This window comes from Macrobrachium nipponense, chromosome 28 (assembly GCF_015104395.2).
Source record: "Macrobrachium nipponense isolate FS-2020 chromosome 28, ASM1510439v2, whole genome shotgun sequence".
Taxonomy (NCBI): Eukaryota; Metazoa; Arthropoda; class Malacostraca; order Decapoda; family Palaemonidae; genus Macrobrachium; species Macrobrachium nipponense.
In genome coordinates, this window is record NC_087217.1 from 58,232,169 (window position 1) to 58,248,682 (window position 16,514).

Genomic DNA, 16,514 nt, shown 5'->3' on the forward strand with positions numbered 1-16,514 from the left:
CAATTCTTTAATCTCAGACTAATTTAATTATATGAACATCCTTGACCTATCAGAATATGGAATACGGAAACTTCCACTTATCGTCAAAGTCAATGTCTGTTAGAAAAATATTCTTACATTATAATATAATCAAATGGTATTCGGCTTCAAGTATTTTCTTTTTCTCTTCTTTTTTAATGGATATAGTTTTGCTCTTCAACGTGATAAATGCTACATTCGTCATAGGCAAGGCTGTTGAAGAAATGACTTTAAGACTGTGGAAAATATTTACACTAATAAAATGATTTAATGGAATACATACCAAGAAAAAAAAATTAAAGATCACAAGTAGCAGGGTGTGTAGCTTTCAGTGATAGTGTTTGTTCCAGTAAAAAGTGATCCTAGAAATGTTGATTATGCCTCTTAACACTTAGTCTATCAATGATATACTATCTTATGGAGGGATATCTCATTATGTTTATCTCCATACCTAGTATTCTACCTCTATTTAGTAACAAATTTCCATACTTGAATCATATTTAATTCATAAAAGAATCCTTCTCTGTAGCTTTATAATAACTTTTCACAACACAGAACATAACTTGATCGAATTTTAAAACTAAACTAAAATTGTGTAGGAGTGAGGTGATCTCATATCCAATGATCCGAGTAAACACCAATCCAAATTGGTGCAGGTTCTGCTAGTCATCATGACTTCTAAGTATGACAGTTTCGTTTAATAACCCGAGAAAACTTTGTATGGTCCTTATGTATACTCAGCGTGGAAGGCTCAAAATTGCTTGCTACATATACAATATTTTGTGCCATTTAGCGAATAGGTTTCACGATGTACCCTCAAATGTCATCTTTCTATTTTATGTTCTGATGCAATATGACAAAGCACACTCACTCTGTGGAACATCCTTTGCTACGCAATTCAAATTGCTAGTAATGCTACATCAAGAAGCATTAAATTTGCTAAGTAAACCCAGTTTAGATGTTATATTTTTGTACATTTATTCTAATCTCATTTTTCTTTTCAAGAATTCTTCACACCCTACACTGTTCAACAAGAGCTTTAGCTGTGGGAAACAATGGCATACCAAATTATTATTACTTCATCTCCTCGAAAATATTTCTACCTACAATTATATTTTATTGCATGGAGACTTACTCATAAATATGGAGAATCCAAACTATGGCAATTATGATTTACCAATAATCAAGGAGTGTAGAATACACTATTACGCAAGTCGTCTGGAAAGTCTTTAAATTACAGTATTTTATAGAAGATACAATGAACAAGTACATTAACCTTTTGTAAAGGAATCCAAAATTAAAAAAAAAAAAAAAAAAAAAACAAAAAAAAAAAACGGTTTTAAGCATGAGGTAGATGAATTCAAGATTAAATGTTACCCAAACTGTATCATACTTTGAAGAATACTCTTACTCTGGTCTTACTTTTCAAAATCATCCATGCAATTCAAAAGTTCTACTGGCCCCACAAGAAACTGCTTCCCTGTCCTACGTACATTATTCTCACCTGGCACAATGTGCTCGACTTGACACACTTAAATTCTTGAATGTTAGGTGGTCTGAGATTTACATGCATTTTATTTGCTAAAGCATTTTTTTCACAAACTCAAAATTAGTTTGGTGCATAGGACATTTGCCCATTGTATGGCTAAAGCATTTTTTTCACAAACTCAAAATTAGTTTGGTGCAAGACATTTGCCCATTGTATGGAACATCCAAAGGAGAAGCTCTTACCTTTAAGATTTCGTCACCATAAGGTTAAAATCAAATATGTAGAATATGACAAATTTTTAACCAATTTGTATTTTTCATAACTAACAAACCTGAGGTCTTAACATGAGGATAATACTAGCGGCAAGCTGGAAACCGGTAGAATTAATAATAAACTTGTGAGATCCAGGGACTATTGGCCTCTATACCAGGTCACGGAGTATTGTAGTTCTCAGAATGCTGGAAGTTATGTCATTTAGCGCTGAGAGAGAAATTGACAGTAAGGAGGTTTGAAAGGTGTAACAAGAGGAAAACCTCACAGTAGCAATATGAAACAATTGTCAGGAGTGGAGATAGCAAGATGGAAGAGTATGAATGAAGGCACAGCTTGAGGAATGAAAGGGGTTGCAGCTGGCGGCACATCACAAAGAATCTTAAGTAAGGTTTACAGTTCACTGTGAGATGCACTGACAGTAATAATCAGAATTTGTGCTCTTAGCTTCGTCAATTTTAGCAATTTTTCATCATCCAGCTTTGGATGAAACATCATATTTTGACATTTTATACCATGTTCATGACTGGTTTTTCCAGTCACATATTATTAAACTTATCACACCACTAGCATTCTTGAACTTTTTCTGCTGTACTAGATGCTTACACTGAATAATCACCAAGTTAAAATTAAACTCATTCCTATTCTGACATCTTAATTTTTGCAAAGTTCATTCCAAGAAGTGTTTTAACTTTGGAACGCATCATTTTAGAACAAAAGGAATATTGAACAAAGGGATTGCACAACCTTTATTTTCTAAAAACTTATAAACTCCAGAATTCAATACTTTCCTTTCCCAGACAAATCATAATACTATCTCAACTATACTTCTGTGATAATGCAATCAAATTCTTTTTTTTTTAAATAACAATTTTCCTCACTATTAAGAAGGTGCTTTAAGACTACTTACAATAAAATGTCTCTTCTATCTCACAGATAATGTTAACGTAATCCAAAGAATTTCTCAATAATATTGTGTACCTAATGATCTCTTATCACAACAGAAATTCCCTTTGATAGGTTAAAAATAAGAAAAATTAGTGTAAATTTATTTAGACATATTTACATTTATAAAAAAGACCCCTGTAGAAGTCAGATTTCTGTAAACACTGAAAGCAAATAGAACATGGTTATTCCACTACCAGCTTACTAGTTTTCTTTCATAGAGTTCCTATTTACAGAAAAGTACATCAAACAAATAACCTTGAGGTCAGAAAACCTTAAAATACTCTACCATTTAATTTCTAGGTACTGCTTTTCAATTTATCTTTTAGGACTGCATTCTCTCAGTGTTACACAAAAATGGAATAATTTAATAACACAGCAATAATTCTACCCAGGTCCTCTTGTTCAACCTGCTGGGCTATGAAACCTATGAGAAATCAACACAACATACCGATGTACACTATATTAGATGTGCATTCACATTTTTGTAACATCATACATACTATGATTTTGCACTCTCTAAACAACTTACTTGTTATCTTCACTTATCAAATCAAATACAGGATGTTTATCTTAATGAATAAAATATTCTAAGCAAATATGTTACCTCTAGAATCAATAAATGTTTTCTACAACGGGCCTTCATTTATTTAATACATCGGACTAAACTGAAGAATAGTAACTGTGATAAAACAATTATACTACCTACTTTTCTCCACAAAGGCATTTTTCAATTTTTCGTCATTTATTTTCTTACATATACAATGAAAAGCTCCAAATCATCAGAAACTTCAATCCAGCGTTGATTCATCAAAATACCGGTTGTACTTTTTAGACCCATACCTCTTCTTTGGGTCCTTTTTACTCCAACTGGGCGCTAAATTAGGCATCAGACCTGTTGAAAATATATGTAATACAAACTAAATGGTTGCAGGTTCAAGGGAAGATAAGGTCTACAAATTTAAAACTCAAAAGAATATAGAGTTAGAAACAATCATTACATGAGGTAAACATAAATGTACATTAAAGATTTAACCAAGGGTTATGGTAAAAGCTTATTAGACCTGTGATCTCTCAGTATAACCTGTAACTATGAATATAAGCTCGTGGTGTTCATATTAAGAGGCTGTATTACATATACTAGTTAAAATCTCTATAATTTTCATGCTGAATAGGATATTTGAATCTTTTAGTTAAAAGTTATGGTCAAGGTTCAACTCTATTTGACCTCTAACCTCTAAACATGAACTTGGGCCCTTGGATCCACCATGTTGAATCATCACCCACAGATAATAAATATGAAGTCTAAAAATTGTTTACCTTAAACAATGTTAGGACTGAACTTAGCCTAAGCACAGATGTATCAAGGGCCAGAAAGACAGACAGACAATAAGAACAGAGTTTAGGCCAAAGGCCAAGCGCTTAGACATTTGAGGTTAATCAGTGCTGAAGAAAGTAAGATGGAAGTAAGAGTATATGAACAGAGGTACAGTAAAAGGAATAAAAGGGGTTGCAGCTAAGGGGTGAAGGGACGCTTCAAAGATCCTTATGTACAGACAGATATTAAGAAAGACAGGTCATCTACTATATACCCCTGGATGGTAACCTGGATGTATTGAAAATATTTTAAATATTTAACAACTGAAAGCAGGGGCAGTAGCTAAATAAGTTGCCTTTGTTACCTCAAGAAGTGGAACAAGTAACTACTTTAATAAGGTAAAAATATTATAGAAATATGTAGAGGTAAGAAAAAGGAAATCAAAAGCATGTTCATAAACAACAGTTCTATAAAATGCTTATTTTTTAGTAGTAGTCTTTGTAATTTAAACTATGTACATCCCATCTCCTTATCAGATTTGAAGCAAATGCAGGAAATTTAGCAATATGAATTAGTGAATGTGAATAGTATATCACTTACAGTATAGTAATTCATATTTTTAAAGACTATCTTATATACTTATATACAAACTACACACACACATTTTTATGAGGCAGACTTACATTTATCACATCAGTAACAAAACTGCACACAAGTAACTACAGATGCATGTACACCTGTGCCTAGGACTGGGTAGCAATTTAGACTAAAGTTCAAAGTGTGAACAACCTTCAATGCTACATACTTCTCATGAAGCTTTTAGGTTTTGTACATAAATTTATAACCAGACATATAAGAGTAAAAGCTTAGTTAATGATGGACAACATGAATTTGCCATTAGCAATTTTAATATAATCTAAGCAGGATCTTTTTCATAAGTCATAATAGACATATGATAAACTTCAAGTACTCTGGGAAATATCAAATTAACATCAAATAATGCAAATCCAGTAAGCAATTAAAATGTCAATAATGCAAATCCAGTATGCAATTAAAATGTCAATAATGCAAATCCAGTAAGCAATTAAAATGTCAATAATGCAAATCCAGTATGCAATTAAAATGTCTGTATTTTCATGCAGCTAAATTCTTCCCGTCACAAGCAGATTTAGATACAAAAATACATTTAGGTTTATAGATGATCTAGTCTGCATATTGTGTACAGTACATAGTACTATACATGGAAATGTTGTTCATTTTTGTACTATCTGTCATCTACAAGGTGCATTTTATGACTGAATATCTGCTCTCTTATTTGTGATAGTCATGTTAATTTAAATATTGCAATTATTGTTCCTCTGCTGGTTGGTCACTGAGCAACCATGTTCTCAGACCTTAGATTTTGCTATAGCACATGTACTTGTCTACCAACCTTCGCATCCAAATTCTATCTAAGGTCTAAGGAGTCTTAGGTAAGAAGTTCCTCAAAAGAGACAAATATTTTTGTCAATACACATTCAACCTTTGGTTAATTTTTTTTTATTTTGTGGGGGTGACTGCCTTTTCTAATACGTACAATATTTTCTTAATATAATTTGATGCCATAATGCCTTCTTATATTCCCCATGGTTTACAGCTGGGTACACCTGCAAGATGTGATGTAGTGTTCCTGGTGAGTTGCACTTAAGATCTCATGTGCCACTGTAGGTCTGCTCTTGCAATGGAGGCAAAAGTTGTCAAAATACCTGTCAGAGTTTTATATCCCTCCCAGTAAAAATGGAGGAAATTATGGTTTTAATACCCCACCATCACCCTCACCTCTTTCTCTCTCTCTCTCTCTCTCTCTCTCTCTGAAATGCATCAAAAGAATGAGGTATCATGAGATGTCTTTATTTTATATATATATACCACCTGTACACATTAAGTAAACTGCTATCATCTCAAGCATTGTTTCCATCTTTCCCCATGGTTTGTATAAGATTCACTAAAACACAAAATTTAAGACAGCTTTATGAACAATGTATGTTTCTATTAAAAAGTTCTCATAATTGCTGTAATTATACTAATATTGCTTGTGAAAGGTCCTCTTGGACAGAGAATACACGGAGAAAGGGGAAATTTGAAAATGAAGAGGAAATGGAAGAGAAAAGCTCATGCCCTTTTTCATCTCTTCAGCAGCAGTAACTGGTTGATGTTGTGGGGGAAGGATGACTGCTATTGGAGGCTCAACAGCTTTGAGCTCCTAGTAAGATAAACTTGGTAACAAGGTAGTTAATGGGTGGTTAAGGAGGAGAAAGAGGGTATTTCCCTAATCTACCCCCTTTAACCACCATCAAGTAGTACTTAGTTACCACGTTTCAACAGTCAATGAGCAGGATGCTCCTACATAAAGGCAATAGTTTGTATTGTAGAACAATTTGCTAAATTCCCTTTATTAACTACTGTAGTCTTCATTTCAAAGAGGTTTAAAAATAGCAAATACATAGGTATACACACATTTTTTAGGTCAAGGTAGACACTAGGTTATTTTCAAGGTGTACTACTTCAAAAAATGTTCTATAAAAGGGTATAAAAGCCATCATGTCCTTACCAGCTTTTTGTGACATTGCAACAAGATATGTGACTCGCAACTGCTGCTTTGAGCAAAGTCCAGTGATACGTCGTGGTAACATACAGCCATCTGGACGCATGAACTGGGACAATATCAACACATCCTGTAAACAAAATTCCAGATAAGTTCTGAATATACTTTGTTTTACTGTGATATTAGCATCAAATATCTGTAATCCACATTGAACAGTGAATAGTCTGCACACTGACACAAAGTATCAGAAAAATTTTTCTCCTTCACAGGGCTAAACATAAAAAGTACAAGTAAATTCTAAGAAAATAAAGTCAGAAAAATTTTTCCCCTTCACAGGGCTAAACATAAAAAGTACAAGTAAATTCTAAGAAAATAAAGTCAAGAACTTTACTTCCTTGAATATACGTACTTATCTTAATGGAGGAAAATTTATGATTTTTACGTAACAGTATGAATGTATTTCACTCAACTAAAGCTTTCGGGATGCAGAGTAAAAATCTGGTCTTGCAGACACTATGTCAGCTCTACCTGTTGTACTGTGAATGCTTCACAAATAAATACAATAACTTTACTCTAGAAATGGATAGTCAATATAAAAGACAAATCATATCAAACTGTATTCATCAAAATTCAGATACCGTAATTTCATAATTTCAAATCCCACTTATTGTACACTAGTTCACTCCTGTCACTATAGAAATGGGTGGCAGTGGGTTAAGAAACTATTTTTGTCTTGAAGGCTGAGGTTGTATTTGAGATAAAGTGTATTACGATTTAAAATAAAAATACGCACTGCTACTTCAATTTAACATAAAAAAATGAGGTAGTTTATAGTCTGGCTCTTGTTAAATCATGTGCTAGCAAAAAAAGTTTTTCTTCTTGGTTATGGTAAAATAATTCTTGTTTTAAGGAACTAGTATTTTCTATAGATATACAAAACAGTCTTTTAATGTAGGAGTGTTCCTGAGCATAAGCTGGAATCAGTCTTTCAAATTTGCTAATGTTAAATTAAAAAAGGGCATTACTATAAGGAAAATATTCATTTGTAAACTCTTTAATCATTATTTGTCTTTTGAGATTGTATTTCTCTCTTACATTTTGTTTAACTCTTTTTCTATTTTAGATTCCCTTGGAAGACTGCACTATATGGTAGAATCTTCACTGTAACCTACTTCCTTGTAGAAACTGTTTCTCTAAACAAGTGCTTTTTCTAATGAAACTTATGCTGAAATCAAGTGACTGTGACTCTGTCCCAGGCCAGTAAATTGGTTTCCTGGGCAATCTGTAATACTACTGCAATTTTTTTTTTTTATGCATATTTTTTTAGATTAACAGAAAATGAAGTTAAGAAGGTTTGAGTGTGACTAATGAGTACATGTGAGAGTTTTCTGTAAGACTAATTACAGTACCATAACATAAGTAGTACTTTGTTAGTTACTAAAATGTTTAATATGTTTGGTTGACTTTTTCAAAATATAAACTTAATTTAAAAAATTTTTATTTATCCTTTGAAAAACCGAACCATTGCCTTTTGTGTAGAGGACTTATTTCTTAGATGAGAGGTTGTCTCTCAAATGACTGGCAAGTTATATCTCCACCCAGAAATGTCAAGTTATGGGTCACAATGGCAGCAGGGAAACAACGACTCCTGTAAACTCTTCAGTCTGGTACATGAATAACATAGTGATAAGGCCCTCCGGCTGAGTACAATGTGCCTGAGATTTAGCTTAAATAAGAAATCCTTGAAGAACCATGTGTGTCCTCATGAAGGGAGAAAACTAAATCTGGCTGGCCAATATAATAGGTGGGTTCAAATCATAAATCTACTGCTAGTCCTGTTAAAACGGAATTCACAGTCACACATTATCAGCTAAAACTCCAAGACTGGATGCTTGATTAATTAGCGACCTGAATTTGCACCTAGTCTAGCATGTTCTCAGCCTGAGGTACTGTCCTGTAGAATTAGACAGGAAGAATGAAGAGGGAGGGATGAAGAAAGGAGGGAAGAGAAGACAGTCACTCAACCATTCAACCCCAATCTGAGTCGAGGTACAGGGAGAGGTTTGGAGGTGGGGAGGAGGGGCTGGAAAAGGTTTGGTGGTGTCAAATGGGGATTCTTCCCTCCTGCTGAAAGCTGCAAATGATTCTAGCATTTTTACTCTTATTCCCAAACCTTCCCCCTTGACCCCTACAAAGGAGCAGTAGCAGTAGGGCTCTGCCTAAATAGCGGACATGAAGAACCACAAACATTCACTCATGTTCATCAAACTGCTTATCAATGGCCCAGGTGAACAAGCTCAAGTTCCAATTTTGCAGTTAACAGGAGTGCAGCAAAGTGCCCTTACTTAACAGTGGAAAAATAAATAATTGGAGATGGTAGGTGACTGGGAGGTCTTCCCCCTGTCACCTACCATCCTACAACTAATTAACTATCTAACTACATGTTTCAACAATCGATTCCAGCTCATTCTGATAAATATTCCCATGTAAGAGGCAATAATCTGTATTTCCATGGGAACAACTGGCCATTTAATGGTAGCACTACACAATTCAACAGGAAGAACTAGCTATTTAACAGTTGCAATATACAATTCAACAGGAATTAGGATTGCATTGTAAACTGAAAGTTTCAGATTGTAACAGGATAAAAGGTCTCAGCGCATTATTAAAAAGACTAGCTCATGAAAATGTAATTAAAATAAAACTGTTAATGAATATCAACCCACCCTAACAAGTGTTCTAAAATAAAGCATAGTTACTTACAGTATGCTTGACATCAAGGTTCAATGCACAAAGTGGGCAAACATGGTTCTTTTCTTTTCCTGTTTTCAACAGACGAGGAGCTAATGGTGATTCGACATACTCTGCACTTATCGTTGTTACTTTATCGGATTCTTCAACATTAACTGAAAAAAAGTTTAACATATCAAAACACAGCTATTTAGAACTGCAAAATAATTTCATGATTTTACAGACTGCCAAAGGGCTCATTTGCAACATACAAAAGAAGCTTAACTGCAAAAGGTATGTAATGGATTACCCTGAAAAAGAAAAGAAATTTAAAGTACATACAGTGATTTATATTTTTCCTAGGTATGCAAACCAGTCTTTTGCTTAATATTCCTCAGTGCTAGAAAGAATCAGTCATTTAAACTTGGTAACAAGGAAATTAACTGGTGGTTAATAGGGTGGGAGTGGGGGGGAGATACCCCTACTCACCTGCTATCACCAAGAGCATATTTTTCTTCAGTATCTGAAACCAAGTGATGCGGATGAGTTGGGATAATGATAGGCTCTGGTTTGTATGCCTGGGGAAAATTAATATTACTTTGACAGTTTGTTATTTGTTCCTGATGAAATGCAAACCATCACCTTTTATAGAAGAGATTAGGTCCTTAGGTCTATCTCAACTGACCAATTAAGTTGAATCTCCACCCAGAAATGTCACATTCCCATTAATGACTGTGAGCAAGGGAGTGATGATACCCGTAACCTCCATTCCAGTGTGTCTCACAGAAAGTGGAATAAGAAGGAAGAAAGAGAACAAATCTTTCTACAATTCATCCCCTACAGTTATGCTCACCTAATACTTGGGGAAGATACCTTCCTCTCCAAAAAGATCCTGGATGACTACAATAACTGTTAAGCAGCCATCTCAGGTCTAAGATAAAGGTACCTGTCCTAGGGGATGTGGGCAATGTCTTTCAGGTGGAAAGAGGAAAAGGTTGTCTGATGCTTCCAGACCACTGTCATCATTCCCTGTGAGGCAGAAGAGCTTTCCTGAAATGTCATTATCCCTCTGTTTGAATAGCTGTGTATTACAGAAGCCTATACTTGGAATATCATGATTTATTGTGGCTCTATGCGACAAAAGCAAGGACTAACAGCTACTGAATCCATAACTATTGACATGGTGAGAAACTCCTAAATACTAGAAGAACCCTTTTTGCAGACAATTAATATTCCTCCATTACCCTTGCTGAATATTTGTTCACAAAATACATCTATCATTGTAGGACAACTAGAAAAACAAGAAAAAATATTCCAGAGCAAATCACGGGAGCTAAGATCAGGAAAAGTGAACTGATAGCTCTAGAAAATAAAAACCATGTGAAGTTGTACAGTAAATGGAAAGCCAAACGCAATGTTCCTACTGTATCAACAGTTCCTGAACAAGGATCTGAGCTTACTGCTAGAGGCAAGAAAAACAGAAATGGAATTGATGTTGTGAAATCTCCAAGTGCTTTGTCTTATAATATCGCTGAAACGGGAGCAGATGTGTCAGATCAATTGTCTTCATTTTATAATGTAATGAGAAAGTCTAAGAAGTGGTTTAGAAAATTCACACGTTTAATTGTGGCACAAGTATAATAAATGCATATATTCCTTACAACAAATGCTCTCCCGGAAATTCACTTTATCTTTGGTACTGACATTGATCACTGGAAGACCAGCAGAATTTATCAGATCTGGTAAGCAGAGTAGTACAATGACTGGTGCTCAAGTTCACCGAATCTGCAAAACTGATGGTCCTAAAAGGAAGTCAAGAAAACAATGCAAAGGTTTTTATGTGAAATTCTCCATAAACATAAGATATAAAGAAGCAACGAGGAAAGTCTGTTGTATTTCTCAACATACTGTGCATTATGTGAAAATCAACCATATATCTGTTTGCCTTGTTTTGGTTAGAGACTTTCAAGTACGTAATAAAGTACATATGCCATACGGAAAAATCGTCAACCAGAAAAGTATTTTTTGCATGCATGATAAAGAAGGAAGTTTTCTGAGATGTGGAGATGTTAAATTTATCTTAAAAAATTAATTTCAATTGAATCCTTAAATGTTTAAGTTCAGAAACATGTTTCTTTATATTGAATCCCTGAAAATTAATTCCTAACACATTGCTGTATCAAGACAAATGTGGAATGATGCACCTGACACATATGTGGCACAAAATGCAGGTAAAGTGTTTGGAACAAGACCTACTGGATGGAGGTAAGAGGGTGACCCTTCAACCTATCCTAATCCTTAAGGTAAGGTTTCCGAGGTTCTCTCTCTTCATTAGATATGGAGGTCTATAATGGGTTAACCAAATATTACTGGCATAGTATTACTGAATTTGTCAGAATCACATTAAAACCTATCAGAATATCCACAGTAAGCCTACATAAACATCATCATCATCAGAAAATGCCAAATAATTAATTCATTACACTAAGTACTACGATATTTCTTAGGTTTTTGCACATAGGAAAGGGCCAATTCTCTCAACAGGTTACAAATGAATACAAATAAATGAACAATATTACACTCGAAATGACAAAAAATACTCTATACTACCTACCTAGAACATATGAAATTAGTCTACACTCCAAATGCATAACTGTACAGTGATGTCCCATGTTATAGGCTGCCATCTAGTCGAGAAGGGAGGTACAAATATGAATAAAAGTGTTACTAAAAATATGAATGGTAATAAAGGCACTCAACTGCCGACCGAAATCGGCTGAAGAACACCAAAACCAATATGGCGGCGATACCAAAACAACAACAAACAGAGTAGGGAGCGACTACATATCTGCGACGATCGATTTATGTGTGCTGTCAGTAAGGCCGTGGCGGAACGGCGCTTCGCGCCTTATCCGCATATTTAAAGATTCTTGGCAAGCACGGCATGTTCTGGCAAGAGGTGATGTTGGGCTGCGCGCTAGCCACAGGGGTTACAGTAAGGCTACTTATCGTGGCGGATGGATTTGGGTGTCGCGCGGCCCGGAAATCTGTGAACTACCCGGAATGTGTAATCCAACATAGGATGGGTATTATTTTATTTATGGACATTAATAATGTAGCGTATTTTAACTTAGTTCACTATGTTAAGGAAGTGATAACAAAACACTTCTTCTCAATACATTATTGTTGCTAATGCATACTTACAGAGAAAAAAAATATTAAGTTTTTACCTCGAATTTTTCCTAAGTCGGGAGAGGTGTTTCCTCTACAGTAATGTTTACTTTTAATGAGCCCTCTAACTTACTTTCTTACACAAACAAAAGCAGTTCCAGTTACTCATTATTGGCTGAGAGGTGTGACATCGTTATGACGTCATGGGTTTCATAACCAATTACGAATGACTTTAGTGGAAAACTAAGTTTCACTAGCATTTCAGCGGAGTAATAAAGTTACCTGCCCAGTGTCCAATGGTATCCTTGTTTGACTGAATACTCGAATAATGAAGCAAAAACTGGCATTTTGTCTTCCTGTAGCTATGGCAGAGGCAGAGGCTGGCCCTTCTGGCATTAATTTTGACAGACCTTCGATTTCCTACCGATTGTTTGCAGTGCAATGTGGGTTACGGTGAATTTTATCATTATTTGTCTAGTGGTGGTAAAGAAGTTGTGATTGAATATGCTCAAAGACATAATTTAATTCTAAAGCAAAAAAAATGCGAGTGTTGTGGAGCTATTTGTCGGATCGACTACAACAGAAACGCCTTTAGATGTGATCGCTCTGTAGTGACGAAAGGACGTCGGCGTAAGCGATGCGACACCCAAATCCATCCGCCACAGTAGGTAGCCTTACTGTAACCCCTGTGGCTGCAACATTATCTCTTGCCAGAACATGTCGGGCTTGCCAAGAATCTTTAAGTATGCGGATAAGGCGCGAAGCGCCGTTCCGCCACAGCCTTACTGACAGCACACACAAATCGATCGTCGCGGATATGTAGTCGCTCCCTACTTTGTTTGTTGTTGTTTTGGTATCACCGCCATATTGGTTTTGGTGTTCTTCTCCCGTTTTCGGTCGGCGGTCGAGTGGGCCCGCGATTCTGTAAGTGCTCCAGGGATAGGTCCATTTTTATGTTTGCGTGTTATATTTAGGTTTTTTTCCTCCATTTTGCCCTGTTTTTACCTACTTTGTCTCCCCCACCCAAAACCCCGCTTCCCAAGGAGGTTCCCCCAGATTGTTATCTATAGGGGGAGGGGTGGTGGAAGGATAAGTATTCATTTGCGAAGGAAATAAACCTCAAAATCATTAAAATCACATCATAATACAACAGAAAAACCTATATTTTATGTTGAAAGCAATTAATGTCCATAAGTAAAATAATACCATAGGATGTAGTGTAGCCTAACAATAGTTTTCTAAAGAGAAACAAATAGGCTAGCTATAAACCTGGTTAGCTCAATAGGCTAGCTAACATACTTAAGGTGCCTAGAGGGGTGGGGTGGGGAGGTGGTTCCCCTCCCTGGCAGGGTTACCTTGCTAGCCTATCAAGATAACCAGATTTACCTGTACCTAACCTAACCGTGGGTGCCGTCGTAAAATTGCTTGGGGGGGGGGGGGGGGGGGGAGGTGGTTCCATGGATCCCCCACAAGTAGGTAATTCGTGAGCTCTTACTCTACATACTATCCGGTGGATGATACTTACTCTTCTTAATATTTCTCTGCGAGGACAAAGAAAAATTTTTCACTACAGATCCCTGAACTGCCGGTATGACCTTATTTAAGGGTGGCTTGACCGGCAATCCAGCAGGTAATACGAGGCCAAGCGAATTCTTTCCCGCATATATTAATGTTCTTAACGCCATTTGATGATTTTCTGTTGTCAAAATATATGTATTTTCTATGTAAATCAATTTCAAAAACAGTGCAGAGGTGTGTAATGAGTTGAGTAACGCACGAGATGATTGTTTACAAATGGCACTTCCACGAATGTTGAAAATTAATAGATAGCAAATTTTGTTTTATTTGTCGCAGAAATCAATTTAATCACAGGATGCGCTTTATGTCCGTATGGGGTGTATGTGGTAATTACAAACAATATTAAAATCAAATTGAGTCATCCTTTAGAGGATTTTAAATCGCAAGAGGATTGTTTATAAATGGCATTTTTACCAACAATGAAAGTTAATAGATTATAAATTAAAATTTATTTTTCGTTGAAATCAATTTAATTACAGAATGCCTGTATCTCAAGATGGAGTGCTTGTGGTATCTACAAACAGTATTGAGATGAAATTATTTCACCCATCTCAGAGTTTGGTAGAAAGAGTTTGAAAGGTTTTACATCGTAAAAGTTTAAAGACAAAACAAAGAAGGATAGGTATATGGTAACCAGAAGAGCAACGACTATTGGTCGCTAATTGCAGATTGAAAGGTGAAGCAAAAAAGAGATGAAGCAAGTGAGGCATTATGACCACTGCAAAAGGTTGGGAAGCAAATATTGTAAATTTGCAATATGTGAAATGGATTCTTGACCTTAGGGAAATCACAAGAGAAAAACAACTGAAACTGCTCAGTTCAGTTGTTTCCGTCTTATTAGACTTAAATTACACTGCAAGAATTGTGTAGCCACCAAAAAAGGTGGTAAAAGCTCAGTACTGCAGGTAAAAAGGTTGATGGCAATGTGGATTTGATGTTAAATGATATTTGCGACTTGATATTTTGTCTATACATACATACATACATACATACATACATACATACATACATACATACATACATACATATATACCTACATACAACATCATACATACATACATACTACATACATACATACATACATACATACATACAACATACAACATACATACATACATACAATACATACCATACATACATACATACACAAACTCACAATATATATATATATATATATATATATATATATATATATATATATATATAAAGGTTTTTGCCACAAAGGAAAAAATGAAAAAGCGAGATAGCTGATCGAGTACTTTCGGTCTTGTTCCGACCCTTTACTAAGTTTGCCTTTAGTAAAAGGTTGGAACAAGACCGAAAGTACGCGGCTATCTCGCTTTTTCATTTTTTCCTTCGTGGCAAAAACCTTTATTTATACATAGCATCACGTTTTATATACTTCGTGATCAAGTTATTCATATATATATATATATATATATATATATATATATATATATATATATATATATATATATATAAGCAAATCCCACAGGAAAATGATAGTCAGAAATCCAAGCGCTTTCGTCTTTACTCAGACATTGTCAAGGAACTAATGAAGTACAGTTGGAGAGAAAGGTCTAAAGCGGCCCACACACGCTCAAATTTTTGGTCCAATTTGATGTCAAATTTTTTACTGATCTGATTTCAGTAGATATTTTTTTAGCCAACGTCAAATAATTTGTGCGTGTGTGGTACCTAGCAATAATTTGTGCAAATTTGTTAGTGATTAGACATAATCTGAGGAGGACGTGCGCGGCTCATCGTCATCATGGCTCCAACAAAACATGAAAAGAAATTTCTTCTTGAGCTTATTGATGTTTATAGAAGTTTACCACAACTTTGGAACATTAAAAGTGACTGTTATAGCGACAGAAATAAAAAAAGATATGGCATATGAGACTCTTCTACCGAAATTCCGTGATTATTATCGCACAACGCATAACTGTGTTTTCTTTGGTTATATATGGTCTCACAAGATCTAATAGTTTGTCAAATCATTCTCCGTCCATGCGAAGAAAGTTCTTGAAAACATCAGGTTCACTAATTCTCAGTTCATTTGATAAAGGAGCTTGACCAAATCGTTCACGACACAAATACCATTGCTGGGCCCACTTTCGTCTCTTTCGTTTGTGTGTGCTCTTCAACGCTAAGCCAAGAGCCAACGCTGTATATGCATCCATGATGACACTCGGGAGCAAAATGAAAATTTGATGAGAAGTTTGAGCGTGTAGGGCGAACGTCAAACCGTTAAATAATTTGACATAAAAAATTTGACAAAAAATTTGAGCGTGTGTGGGCCGCTTTAGGTACAAAACAAGATCAAGAATACCAGCGCTTGGATTTCTGACTATCATTTTCCTGTGGGATTCGCTTATTTATGAAGTCACGTGCATCTACTGTGATTTTTT

At 35.4% G+C, this 16,514-nt stretch overlaps 1 protein-coding gene across 2 annotated transcripts; it reads right to left on the reverse strand.

Annotated features, from left to right (window-relative positions):
• Positions 1 to 2,813: 2,813 nt before the first annotated feature.
• LOC135201772 (large ribosomal subunit protein mL66-like) lies at positions 2,814 to 14,340 on the reverse strand. Of its 2 annotated transcripts, XM_064231019.1 has the most exons (5): positions 14,051 to 14,178; positions 11,969 to 12,041; positions 9,388 to 9,530; positions 6,631 to 6,754; positions 2,814 to 3,617 (listed from the first exon to the last, which is right to left on the reverse strand). In XM_064231019.1, the coding sequence occupies exons 2-5, from the start codon at positions 12,039 to 12,041 to the stop codon at positions 3,514 to 3,516; spliced, it is 444 nt and encodes a 147-aa protein (XP_064087089.1). In that variant the 5' UTR covers positions 14,051 to 14,178; the 3' UTR covers positions 2,814 to 3,513. The 2 variants fall into 2 exon arrangements, with proteins under 2 accessions (XP_064087089.1, XP_064087088.1); XM_064231018.1 differs by lacking the exon at positions 11,969 to 12,041 and having other exon boundaries at positions 14,051 to 14,340.
• Positions 14,341 to 16,514: the final 2,174 nt, after the last annotated feature.